Raw genomic sequence first — 15,329 nt, forward strand, 5'->3', positions numbered from 1 at the left:
GAAGGCATGTGACCTGTGACCTGGTGGGAGACTGCTGGCCAGAGTGATATGGAGCTAGGAATTGTGGCTGAGATGTCATATCCCAAAACCCCAAAAATACACCCAACTAGAGTTGCCAACCCAACTTTGAAGGGTGTTTGTCCCAGGGATTCGATAAACACAACATCATAAGATATAATAGCAGATGTTGAGTATTCAACTCCGTTAATCACTGAGATTATGACTAATCTGTTAGTCCTCAACTCCACTTTCCCAGCTTTGCCCTATGACCCTTGAATCAATCACTGATTAAAAGTCTATCTCAGCCTCAAATATATTTAATGACACAACCTCAACAGATCTTTGCAGTAAAGAATTCCACACATTCATTACCCTCAGACAGAAGAAATTCCTCTTCATCTCTGTCTTCAATGCGTTAACAGTTTGCTCTATGGTTTTGGATTCTTCCACAAGGGGAAATAGCCTCACAGCACTTACCTTATCAAGGCACCTGAGCATCTTGCATGGTTTAATAAGGTCACCTCTCATACTTCTAAATTCCAATGAGGACAAGCTGAGCTGACTCCAACTCTCCTCATTAGACAGTCACTCTGCACTCAGGGTCAATCTTGCGACCTTTCTCTGGACTGCCTCCAAAGCCAGTATATCTTTCTTTTGATAAGGGGTCCAAAACAGTTCATAGTATTCCAGATGTGATCTAACTATTGCCTTGTACAAATTTAGCAAGACTTCCCTTCTTCTGTACTCCACTCTGTGAAATAAAAGCCAACGTTCCATTTGCCTTCCCTACTATCAGCTGAACTTGGATGCTAGCTCTTTGTGATGCTTATATGATGACTCACTGTTCTGTAGCTTTCTGCAGCCTTTCTCCATTAATGACATTCAACTCTATTCTTCCTACCAAAGCACATAACCTCACATTGTCCCACATTGTAGTCCACCTGCCAAGTTTTGGTCCACTCGTTTAACCTATATCTCTTTGCAGACTCTTGTGTCACTACTTGCCTTCCCACTTATTTTTGTAATATCTACAACCTCAACTAAATTCATTTTCCTCATTCAAGTTGTTAACATTTATCATAAATAATTGTGGCCCCAGCACTGATCCATGTGGCACTCCGCTAGTTATGGGTTGCCATTCTGAAAATGCTCCACTTATCCAAACTCTCTGCCTGAGTAGCCAATGTGTGTTGGGGAGATTTGGGAAGGGGATTGACGTGATTGGCATTGGAAAGAAAAGCAACAAAAGCAGATCATGAATAAAAAGGGTAACTCTGTGTCTTCGATAAGAGCAACACTTTTAATATCAGCAAGCATAGATAACATTGTCCTTTGGATTCTCTGAGTTACTGCGTTACAATGTTAGATGGGTTGTGCCTATTCCCCTTCCTCTTCTCTATTCACTACATTGAGGAACAAGCAAAAAAAACATTTTCTAATTCTAAACAAAGTCTAGAAAACATTCGTCAACAACTTTGAACAGCTTCCTGGTTCCTAATCATTGTTTACTACTGAAGAGGCTATGACGCTGGTGAAGGCCTCATGTAGATGTTGTTGCCATAGCAACAGACTCAGTTTGCAATCAAGGGACACCATAAATTTTCCAGGGCCACTGCAAGCTGATACACACCTTTCATTCACCAATACTGTACATTAGGGAATTTAAGACACTGCAAACGATCCCTTGATTTCCCAATTTGATTTATCGCTCCTGCATTCTGTGCAAAAGGAACAGATTTAACCTTTACTTCTCCTCTCCTCTCTATATATAGACACAGGAACAACAGGCTGCTCAGCTCCTTTGGGCCAGTTTTCCCATTCTGTTAGATTTTGGCTGATCTGTTTCTTCATCTCTATTAATTTGCCTCTGTTCGATTACACCTGATTCCTTCCTGAATAAAAATCTTGGAAATCCCAATTAAGCCCCAGACTTGAAAGGTTTTTACAAACACATGGGCCAGGAACAGCAGAAGGCCACTAAGCCCCTCAAGCCCATTGCATTATTCGATAAGCTCATGGCTGACGCAATTGCAATGGAGAAAGTTTCAGGTTTTCATCAAAGGAAATAGTTTTGGTGGATCCATCCCATTGAATTCTGTTAGCACCTTAAAACACCTTGACCAAATCATGCCATATCTTTTAAATTGAGTTGGGTTGTGGGTGGCACCTTGAATGCCTTGTAAGTTCACCCTATGAAGGTTTATGAGGTGACTGGGCGCCAAAGGTTTCTCAATCCTATACTTGCCCCATCTTAGCTCAGGCCCAAAGTGTGGGCATCACACTGCTAGCTTGGCCACCAATCAAACCTGCAATCTGCCCGATTTACTGGGCTCAGGATCACACCATTAAACAACTAAGGTTAATACATTTCTAGCTGCAGTGGCCGAGGGGGTTGGTTAGTTCAGTTGGCTGGATGGCTGGTTTAAGATGCAGAGTGACACCAACAGTGTGGGTTCAATTGCTGTACCAGCTGGCCCTGTCTTCTCAGCAACACCTCCCACCCCCCGACTAAGGTGTTTGGACTCGCTGGTTAACCAACCACCAGTCCTCTGTCTCTGATGACAGAACAGCTCTATAGTCTGGGAAAGTTATGATGACTTTACCTCTGTTTAGCTGACACCAATATTTATTCTGTTATCTTTTATTATTGACCCTCCTGCCAGTCTACAGAGACTCCTCCAATTTACTGCATTAAGATTTTTCATAACTGCAGTGGAGAGCCAGAACACCTGACTCATTATTATTATTTGTTAAATCTTCCTTTAGCATTCTTTTTTTACGTGAAGGGGCTAGAGTTGAAAGACTTGCCTGATGAATGAGCCTTGCACATCACAGCACAGGATCTCAGGTTAACCCGACCTCTCCTGTCACTTCCACTCTTCATTTATTCTCTGGACATTCCACGAATTGGTGACCGCTGGGAACAGGAGGAGGCCATTCAGCCCCTCAGGTCTGTTCCAGAATTCAATTAGATCACGTCTGATCTGTATCTCAACTTCACTCAGCTACTTTTCCACATCATCCCTTGATGATCTGACCCAACAAGATTTATCCACCACAAGTGTTGAAAATGACAATGCATAGTCAATATCCCCAGCCTTTTGTGTAAGAACTCATTCCAAATATTAGTGGACAACTTCAAGACTATGATGGATACATCCTTGTTGGATCAGGTCATCACAGGCAATATTAAGCTAGCACAGGCAGTTCTTGGCAGGACAAGGGAAATAACTTAAAACTTAGAATTTACTTCTTAAAATTGTTGTTCTATTGATTACCCTGATTGGGATAAAGTTAAGGACAATTTCAATGGTTTGCAAAGTTGACACAAACTGTTCAGAAGGTTCCAGAGGCCTTCTCAATGAGCACCAGGCGATCTCTCTTCTCAATGGGCACCAAGGGAGTGCCACACTCAATGGGCACTGGGAGAGCCTCCTCCTCAACAGGCAAGAGGGAAGTCCCTTCTCAATGTGCACCAGGTGTACCCACAACCTTAAATCAAGCTTCAGTTGAGTTCAGGAGATGGCACCTCCTGAGCCTGAGGCGAGGCCAGTAGCATTCCCATTCCAAGCATCTTCTTCACTCAAGGGTTTATGGTTGGTGGTGCCAGATGCTTCAGAAATGCCCTCCCCATGCCAGTCAGTAACCACCTACCCTCACCCTTACCTGTTTGTAGTCCAACTCCCTGCCCAGTGTGACTTGGAGAATGTAACTCATTGGATCGCCTCTCATTGGTGGGAGACCTTCCCACGTGACCTCACAGGCGGTTCCTTCCAGCTGAGTGACCCGTGGAGCTGAAAGAAACAAGGGCACAAAGGCTGTTTATTTGTGCTGCAGCTTGTGACCCATGTCTACGCTGGATGCACAAGGAAAATCAATTTGACATGACAGAGACTAACAATGAAGATCAAACTACCTGTTTTTAGTCTTCAACTGATTATATTGCCTAAGCATCAATTACCAACTGTTTCTTCTGCAAAACATGCTTCTGATGATTAAGTGAACAACAAAGATACAAAATCAGGAAATGTCAGTGAATGAAATTTTGAAATTCCAACAAATGTGGAAGCTGTGGAGAATTAATTAATGTTTTGCTTAAAAAAGTCAATAAAATTTGTATTTCAATGCAACACTTAAGAAAAAAATACAGGTTAAAAAAAATTGCACTGGAATAAAGTCACCTATTACGTACCAATGGAGCTTTTGAACCTGCAGCTGAAATTGTTGAATGAAAGTCTTAACATGCTGGGAGAAGAAATGGCTTTCAAAAGATTTTGACTGTTCATGTTTTGTGTTGTTTTTTTCTCTCCAATGGACTCATTTATCATGGATTTTAGCAAGTTAATTGGTGGTTTGTGTCCGGACCTTCATTCCTCTGTCCTTTGAAGCTATTTCTTTGTCAAAGCCATTGTTGTTGTCTTTTTACAGCCAGGGAGTGGCTCTGAGGTGTGAAGTGTCAATCTTTACTGCCACAACATCTATATTACAGCCTCAGTCTCCGGGAGTATCATCCCCTACTCCACATTCACCTGAGAAGGAACCGGGGCCTGAATCAGTCTGCTCATGGAAAAGGCAGCACCACCATCAGTGTGGCACTCTCACTCAGCACTACATTAAGGGCATGAGCATGGGTTACACATCGGCCTCTTCACAGTGGGACTTTAACTCAACCTCTGACCCAAAGGCAAGAGGTGCTCCCCCTATACATTCATAAAATGGGTTGGGTCACTCTGGTGCACGTAGTACTGCCGGGACACTGTTGTAGCAGTGAGTGTTTTGGGAGATTCGCAAAGTGGTGCCAATTTGGTCTTAGGTCAGGAATTCCAGGAACAATGTGATCTGTGCAAATGCAACCCAGGTAATGTAACCCTGAACACTGTGCACTCAGGGAGCCACGGGAACCATCAGGTTTCAAGAGGGTAGTGTCCATTCAAAGGCTGTGCTTGATCATTTAAAAGCAGAGAACAAACCCAGTCCTGGCGGACTCTCCCTCGGCCCAGTAGGAAGGACACTTTGATTGAAGTCTCAGCAACCTGCTATGACCAGCTGATTGAATGTTTGCTGCAGACTGCAACTTAGAACAGGTTCCTGCCCAAGTAAAGACCTCAGACAATTTTAGACATACAGTCCCAAGGCTCCATGGTGACAGAGACAGAGTCCCAAGTTTCCACGGTGACCAGTTGTCATGGAAAGTCTGCCAACATATCAAAGACGCCTCTCACCCTAGTAAAACCCTCTTCTAACCTCTTCCATCAGGCAGAAGATAAAGAAGCTTGAATGCACACACCAATAAGTTCAAGAACAGCTTCTTCCCCGCTGTTATTAGATTGCTGGATAGTGCTGCCCAACTTCAAATAATGTTGATCTTACTTTGTGCACTTACAGTGCAGTTGTAACCTTATTTGCCTCACTGTAAGTCTTCTTTGATCTGTATATCCTTGTTTGCTATGGTCTGCCTCACAAAACAAAACCTTTCACTGTACTTAGGTATATGTAACTCCATAAACAAAACAAATCAAATCAAATCAATACACAGACCCAAGCGTACACAATGAAAGGCTACCAGTATCGAGTCTCGGCAATTACAGGTACACAGTTCAGAGTCTGCACACTGACAGGTACACAGTCCCGAATGTGTGCAGTGACAGATACACAATCCTGAGTCTGTGCAGTAACAGGTACACAGTCCCCGGTGTGTGCAATGACAAGTACACAGTCCTGAGTCTGCGTAGTGCCAGGTACACAGTCCCAAGTCTGCATAGTGCCAGGTACACAGTCCTGAGTCTGCACACTAACAGGTACACAGTCCCAAGTCTGCGTAGTGCCAGGTACACAGTCCCGAGTCTGCGCACTGACAGGTACACAGTCCCAAGTCTGTGCACTGACAGGTACACCATCCTGGGTCTGTGCTGTGAAAGGTACACAGACCCGAGTCTGCACAGTAGACAGATACACAGAACTGAATCTGTGCAGTGACAGGTACACAGTCCTGGGTCTGCGCAGTGACAGGTACACAGTACCAGGTCTGCGCAGTGACAAGTACATAGTCCTACATCTACGCAGTTACAGGTACACAGTCCAGAATCTGCGCAGTGATAGGTACACAGTGCCGAATCTGTGCAGTGATAGGTACATAGTCCTGAGTCTGTGCAGTAAAAGGTACACAGTCCCAGGTCTGCACAGTGACTGGTATAGTTCCGGGTCTGCACAGTAACAGGTACACAGTCCTGGGTCTGTGCAGCAAAAGGTACACACTCCCCAGTATGTGCAGTGACAGACACACAGTTCTGAGTCTGTGCTTTGACAGGTATACAGCTCTGAGATGTGCACACACAGGTACATAGTCCCAAGTCTGCGCAGTGACACGTACATACTCCTGAGTTTGCTCCGTAAAATGTACACTGACTCAAGTCTGTGCAGTGACAGATACACAGTCCCAACAGGTACACTGTTCTGGGTCTATGTAGTGACAGGTACACTGTCCTGAGTCTGTGCAGTGACAGGTGCACTGTTCTGGGTCTATGTAGTGACAGGTACACTGTCCCGAGTCTGTGCAGTGACAGGTACACTGTTCTGGGTCTATGTAGTGACAGGTGCACTGTCCCGAGTCTGTGCAGTGACACGTGCACATTCCCGAGTCTGTGCAGTGACAGGTGCACAGTCCCGAGTCTGTGCAGTGACAGGTACATTGTTCCGGGTCTATGTAGTGACAGGTACACTGTCCCAAGTCTGTGCAGTGACAGGTGCACATTCCCGAGTTTGCGCAGTGACAGGTACACAGTCCCAAGTCTATGCAGTGACAGGTACACTATTCCGGGTCTATGAAGTGACAGGTACACAGTCCTGAGTATGTGCAGTGACAGGTGTACATTCCTGAGTCTGTGCAGTGATAGATACACAGTCCCAAGTCTGTGCAGTGATAGGTACACATTCCTGTGTCTGTGCAGTGACAGGTACACAGTCCCGGGTCTGTGCAGTGACAGGTACACAGTCCTGAGTCTGTGCAGTGACTGGTACACAGTCCCAAGTCTATACATTGACAGGTACCCTATTCCGGGTCTATGCAGTGACTGGTACACAGTCCTGAGTCAGTGCAGCGACGGGTACACAGTCCCGAGTCTGTGCAGCGATAGACACATAGTTCAGAATGTGTGCTGTGACAGGTATACAGCTCCGAATCTGCACAGTGACACGTACACACTCCTTAGTTTGCGCAGTAAACTGTGTACTCAGGTACACAGTCCTGAGTCTGTGCAGTGACAGGTGTACAGCTCCGAGTCTGTGCAATGACAGGTACACAGTCCCAAGTCTGCACAGTGAAACATACACACACCCGAGTTTGCACAGTGAAAGGTACACAGTCTTGAACCTGCGCAAAGAGAAGTACACAATCCTGAGTCTGCACAATGAGAGGTACAAAGTCCGGAGTGTATTCAAAGAGAGGTACACAGTCCCAGATCTGCGCAAAGACAGGTACGCAGTCGCAAGTCTATACAAAGACAGGTATACAGTCCCGAGCCAGTGCAGTGAAAGGTACACAGTCTTGCATCTGTGCAGTGACAGGTACAAAGTCTCGAGTCTATGCACAGTGAGACATACAGTTCCTGGTCTCTACAGAGGCAGATACACAGTTCCTGGTCTCTACCAAGTCAAACACACATTCGGGATGTGTCGATGCTCATCGTGCTGTTAGTGAAGTGGGAGATCACTATGAGCAGCTGGAAATGGAACTCGAGCCCATCTCTCTGGCCTATCACACCAAGGTCAGGGGTCATATTGAATTGTGCACACCTTGTGAAGGAGAATTGGACAGAATGTGAAGTCTTGTGCATTCGGCTCTGCTTCATTCCTGTAAATGTACCATTCCCACATATACACCACTGTCGATACACCGCTCTCACGTTTATACAACTGTCAATATACACAGCCACACTGTCAATATACCGCTCCCACATGTGTACCACTGTTAATACACCACTCCCACATATATACCACTGTCAGTTTACATAGCTAAATATATACCACTGTCAATATACCATAGCCACATATATGCCACTGTTAATACACCACTCCCACATATATAACACAGCCAATACACTGCTCCTACATGTATACCACTGCCAATATACCACTCCCACATATATACCACTGTCAATATACCACTCCCACATACATACCAGTCAATTACCGCTCCTACATGTATACCACTGTCGATATACCACTCCCACATATATACTATTCCCACGTATATACCACAGTTAATACACCGCTCCTACATGTATACCAGTCATTATACCACTCCCACATATATACCACTGTCAATATACCATTCCCACATACATACCATTGTAAATACAACGCTCCCACATATATACCATTGTGAATACAACACTCCCACATATATACCACTGTCAATATACCACTCCCACATACATACCATTGTAAATATACCACTGCCACATATATACCACTGTCAATATACCATAGCCACATATATGCCACTGTTAATACACCACTCCCACATATATAACACAGTCGATACACTGCTCCTACACGTATACCACTGTCAATATACCACTCCCACATTTATACCAGTCAATTACCGCTCCTACATGCATACCACTGTCAATATACCACTCCCACATAGATACCATTCCGACATATATATCACAGTCAATACACTGCTCCTACATGTATACCAGTCATTATACCACTCCCACATATATACCACTGCCAATATACCCTTCCCACATATATACCACTGTCAATATACCACTCCCACATACATGCCATTGTAAATACACTGCTCTCACATATATACCACTGTCAATACACTGCTCTTGCATATATACCACTGTCAATACATCGCTCCACATATATACCACTGTCAATATATCACTCCCACACATATACGACTGTCAAAACACCGCTCCCACATATATACACCACTGTCAATACACCGTTCCCACATATATACCATTGTCAATACACTGCTCCTACATATATACCACTGTCAATACACTGCTCCCACATATATACCACTGTCAATATACCACTCCCACATACATACCATTGTAAATATACCACTCCCACATATATACCACTGTCAGTATACATAGCTAAATATATACCACTGTCAATACACTGCTCCTACATATATACCACTGTCAATATACCATTCCCACTTACATACCACAGTCAATATACCCCTCCCACATATATACTACTGTCAATACACTGCTCCCACATATTTATCCACTGTCAATACACTGCTCCCACATATATACCACTGTCAATACACTGCTCTTGCATATATACCACTGTCAATACATCGCTCCACATATATACCACTGTCAATATATCACTCCCACACATATACGACTGTCAATACACTGCTCCCACATATATACCACTGTCAATATACCACTCCCACATACATACCATTGTAAATATACCACTCCCACATATATACCATTGTCAGTATACATAGCTAAATATATACCACTGTCAATACACTGCTCCTACATATATACCATTGTCAATATACCATTCCCACATACATACCATTGTAAATATAACACTCCCACATATATGCCACTGTCAATATACCACTCCCACTTACATACCACAGTCAATATACCCCTCCCACATATATACTACTGTCAATACACTGCTCCCACATATATACCACTGTCAATACATTGCTCCTACATATATACCACTGTCAATACACCGCTCCCACATATATACGACGGTCAATACACCTCTCCCACATACATACCACTGTCAATACACTGCTCCTACATACATACCACTGTCAATACACCACTCCCACATATATACCACGGTCAATACACCGCTCCCACATACATCCCACTGTCAATACACTGCTCCTACATATATACCACTGTGAATACAACGCTCCCACATATATAACACAGTCAATACACCGCTCCTGCATGTATACCACTGTCAATATACCACTCCCACATATATACCAGTCAATTACCGCTCCTACATGTATACCACTGTCAATATACCACTCCCACATATATACCATTCCATCATATATACCACAGTCAATACACTGCTCCTACATGTATACCAGTCATTATACCACTCCCACATATATACCACTGTCAATATACCACTCGCACATACATACCATTGTAAATACACCACTCCCACATATATACCACTGTCAATACACTGCTCCTGCATATATACCACTGTCAATAACACCGCTCCCACATATATATCACTGTCAATACACTGCTCCTACATATATACCACTGTCAATACACTGCTCCTACATATATACCACTGTCAATATACCATTCCCACATATATACCACTGTCAATATACCACTTCCACATACATGCCATTGTAAATATACCACTCCCACATATATGCCACTGTCACTATACCACTTCCACTTACATACCACTGTCAATATACCCCTCCCACATATATACCATTGTCAGTACACTGCTCCCACATATTTATCCACTGTCAATACACTGCTCCTACATATATACCGCTGTCAATATACCATTCCCACATATATACCACGGTCAATACACCGCTCCCACATACATGCCACTGTCAATACACTGCTCCTACATATATACCACTGTCAATACACTACTCCCACATTTGTACCACTGTCAGTATACATAGCTAAATATATACCACTGTCAATACACCGTGCCCACATATATACCACTGTCTATACACAGCTCCTACATATATAAACTCTGTCAATACACTGCTCCCACGTATATACCACTGTCAATACACTGCTCCCACACCTACCATTGTCAATATACCACTGTCAATTCACCGCTTCCACATATACATCACTGTCAATATACTACTCCCACATGCATACCATTGTAAATATACCATTCCCACGTATATAACACTGTCATACACTGCTTCCACATATCTACCACTGTCAATACACCGCCCCCACATATATACCACTGTAAATACACTGCTCCCACATATATACCACTGTCAATATACCAGTTCCACAGACATACCACTGTCAATATACCACTCCCACATATATACCACCGTCAATACACTGCTCCCACATATATACCACCGTCAATACACTGCTCCCACATATATACCACTGTCAATATACTGCTCCCACATATATACCACGGTCAATATACCATTCCCACATATATACCGCTGTCAATACACTGCTCCCACATATATACCACTATCAATATACTACGCCCACATATATACCACTGTCAATATACCATTCCCACATCTATGCCACTGTCAATACACTGCTCCCACATATATACCACTGTCAATATACTACGCCCACGTATATACCGCTGTCAATATACCGTTCCCACATATATACCACTGTCAATACACCAGTCCCACATATATACCACTGTCAATTTACCACTCCCACATATACTTGTATAAGAGTCTTGCTCCCTGTACGGATGAGGAAAAGGGCTCTGGACAGGATGTGCCAGCTGACCACGGCACCATGGAGCAAAAGGCCATTCAAGAGGAGGGAGCACATAGACAAGTAGTGGTTAAATGGGATTCTATAATTAGGGGGACAGATGGTATCCTTTGCAAGCCGGATCAGGAGTCTCGCATGGTGTGTTGCTTGCCCGGTGCCAGGGTGCGAGACATCTCTGACCGGCTTGAAAGGATATTGGAGCGGGAGGGGGAGGATCCAGTTGTTGTGGTCCACGTTGGTACTAACAACATAGGCAAGGCTAGGGTGAAGGACCTGTTTGGGGATTACGAAGCACTAGGAAGGAAATTGAAGTACAGATCCTCAAGGGTCATAATCTTCAGATTACTGCCCGAGCCACGTGCCAATTGGCATTGGGATAAGAAAATTAGGGAAGTAAACACGTGGCTAAGGGATTGGTGTGGGAAAGAGGGATTCCACTTCATGGGGCATTGGCATCAGTTTTGGAATAGGGGGGATCGGTACCATTGGGACAGTCTCCACCTGAACCAATCAGGTACCAATGTTCTATCGAAGAGGATAAATAGGGTGGTCAGCAGGACTTTAAACTTCTGAGTTGGGGGGAAGGGAAAGTGAAAGCGACAGGGAGTATGGAGTTAAATGGAAAGATAAGCAATAGGATAGCATATGTGCAGGTGGATTTAAACTCGAGGCAGACTGGGAATGCAGCAAAAAGGAAGGATAACTTAGGGCATCTTATGACTTCCAATATCTCTAATGATAAGAAAGTTAGCATTAAGGCACTTTACCTCAATGCTCGTAGCATTCATAACAAAGCAGATGAACTAATGGCACAGATCATAGTGAATGATTATGATGTGGCAGACATCACAGAGACATGGTTGCAGGGGGATCAGGACTGGCAGTTAAACCCCAAAGGATTTTCAACTTATCGAAAAGACAGGGAGGTGGGCAGAGGGGGTGAGGTTGCCTTGTTAGTTAAGAACAAAATTAAATCTATGGCACTGAATGACATAGCGTCGGATGATGTGGAGTCTGTGTGGGCGGAATTGAGGAACCACAAAGGCAAAAAAACCATAATGGGAGTTATGTACAGACCTCCTAACAGTGGTCAGGACCAGGGGCACAACATGTACCGGGAAATAGAGAAGGCATGTCAGAAAGGCAAGGTCACGGTGATCATGGGGGACTTCAATATGCAGGTGGACTGGGTAAATAATGTTGCCAGTGGATCCAAAGAAAGGGAATTCGTGGAATGCTTACAGGATGGCTATTTGGAACAGCTTGTCATGGAGCCCACAAGGGAGCAGGCTATTCTGGACCTAGTGCTATGTAATGAACCAGACTTTATAAAAGATCTTAAAGTAAGGGAACACTTAGGAAGCAGCAATCATAATATGGTAGAGTTCAGTCTGCATTTTGAAAGAGAGAAGGAAAATCGGATGTAATGGTGTTACAGTTAAATAAAGGCAATTATGAGGGCATGAGAGAGGAACTGACGAAAATAGACTGGAAGCAGAGCCTAGCGGGGAAGACAGTAGAGCAAAAATGGCAGGAGTTTGTGGGTATAATTGAGGACACCGTACAGAGGTTCATCCCCAAGAAAAGATTATCCGGGGAGGGATTAGACAGCCATGGCTGACAAAGGAAGTCAGGAAATGTATTAAAGAAAAAGAGAGATCATATAAAGTGGCTAAGAGCAGTGGGAAATCAGAAGGCTACAAAAACAAACAGAGGATAACAAAGAGAGAAATAAGGAAGGAGAGGATCAAATATGAAGGTAATATTAGAAATGATAGTAAAAGTTTCTTTCAATACATAAGAAACAAACGACAGGCAAAAGTAGACATTGGGCCACTTCAAACTAATGCTGGAAGCCTAGTGATGGGAGATAAGGAAATAGCAGGAGAACTTAACAAGTATTTTGCATCAGTCTTCACAGTGGAAGACATGAGTAATATCCCAACAATTAAAGGGAGTCAGGAGGCTGAGTTGAGTATGGTTGCCATTACAAAAGAGAAAGTGCTAGAAAAGCTAAAAGGACTTAAAATTGATAAATCTCCTGGCCCTGATGGGATACACCCTAGAGTTCTGAGAGAGGTGGCTGAGGAAATAGCGGAGGCATTGGTTGAGATCTTTAAAAAGTCACTGGAGTCAGGGAAAGTCCTGGATGATTGGAAGATCGCTGTTGTAACCCCCTTGTTCAAGAAAGGATCAAGGCAAAAGATGGAAAATTATAGGCCAATTAGCCTAACCTCAGTTGTTGGTAAAATTCTAGAATCCATCATTAAGGATGAGGTTTCTAAATTCTTGGAAGAGCAAAGTCTGATTAGAACAAGTCAACATGGATTTAGTAAGGGGAGGTCGTGTCTGACAAACTTGTTGGAATTCTTTGAAGAGGTGACAAGTAGGTTAGATGAGGGAAACCCAGTGGATGTGGTCTATCTAGACTTCCAAAAGGCCTTTGATAAGGTGCCACACGGGAGGCTGCTGAGCAAGGTGAGGGCCCATGGTGTTCGAGGTGAGCTACTGGTATGGATTGAGGATTGGCTGTCTGACAGAAGGCAGAGAGCTGGGATAAAAGGTTCTTTTTCGGAATGGCAGCCGCTGACAAGCAGTGTTCCGCAGGGTTTAGTGTTGGGGCCGCAGCTGTTCACGTTATATATTAATGATCTGGATGAAGGGACTGGGGACATTCTAGCGAAGTTTGCCGATGATACGAAGTTAGATGGACAGGCAGGTAGTACTGAGGAAGTGGGGAGGCTGCAGAAGGATCTAGACAGTTTGGGAAAGTGGTCCAGGAAGTGGCTGATGGAATTCAACGTGAGCAAATGTGAGGTCTTGCACTTTGGGAAAAAGAATAAAAGCATAGACTATTTTCTAAACGGTGAGAAAATTAGTAAAGCCAAAGTACAAAGGGATCTGGGAGTGCTAGTCAAGAATTCTCTAAAGGTAAACATGCAGGTTGAGCCTGTGATCAAGAAAGCAAATGCAATGTTGTCATCTATATCTCAAGAGGGTTGGAATATAAAAGCACCGTTGTGCTTCTTAGACCTTATAAAGCTCTGGTTAGGCCCCATTTGGAGTACTGTGTCCAGTTTTGGTCCCCACACCTCAGGAAGGACATACTGGCATTGGAACGTGCCCAGCGGAGATTCACACGGATGATCCCTGGTATGGTAGGTCTAACATACGAGGAATGGCTGAGGATCCTGGGATTGTATTCATTGGAGTTTAGAAGATTAAGGGGAGACTTAATAGAAACTTACAAGATAATACATGGCTTGGAAAGGGTGGACGCTAGGTGAGGAGACTAGCACCCGTGGACGCAGCCTTTGAATTAGAGGGAGTCAATTCAGAACAGAAATGCGGAGACATTTCTTCAGCCAGAGAGTGGTGGGCCTGTGGAATTCATTGCCGCAGAGTGCAGTGGAGGCCGGGACGTTAAATGTCTTCAAGGCAGAGATTGATAGATTCTTGATGTCACGAGGAATTAAGGGCTACGGGGAGAATGCTGGTAGGTGGAGTTGAAATGCCCATCAGCCATGATTGAATGGCGGAGTGGACTCGATGGGCCGAATGGCCTTACTTCCACTCCTATGTCTTATGGTCTTATACACCACAGTCAATATACCTCTCCCACATATATACCACTGTAAGTACAACACTCACGCACTTTATGGATTCAAAAAGGGTGTCATAAACACATTTTGATGGGCACCTGCACCGAGAATGCAGGACCAATGTCCACTTAACTGTGTAGTATTCCCTCACCAGGAAAGAGTTAATGAGTAGGCTAGAATAAACTCACCCAAAAGACTATATTGCGCTAACTGCTGCTGAAGGTTC

General features: G+C 43.9%; 1 protein-coding gene across 1 annotated transcript in view; it reads right to left on the minus strand.

Moving 5' to 3' along the window:
- Nucleotides 1-15,329, minus strand: part of fndc3ba (fibronectin type III domain containing 3Ba) — a 341,227-nt gene that overhangs the window by 18,489 nt on the left and 307,409 nt on the right. The window contains exon 25 of the mRNA XM_060834618.1: nt 3,667-3,794. Within this exon, the coding sequence (XP_060690601.1) occupies nt 3,667-3,794 (128 nt within the window). The remainder of the gene's footprint in view (nt 1-3,666; nt 3,795-15,329) is intronic.

The sequence above is a fragment of the Hemiscyllium ocellatum genome, chromosome 13, assembly GCF_020745735.1.
Source record: "Hemiscyllium ocellatum isolate sHemOce1 chromosome 13, sHemOce1.pat.X.cur, whole genome shotgun sequence".
In the NCBI taxonomy this organism is placed as follows: domain Eukaryota; kingdom Metazoa; phylum Chordata; class Chondrichthyes; order Orectolobiformes; family Hemiscylliidae; genus Hemiscyllium; species Hemiscyllium ocellatum.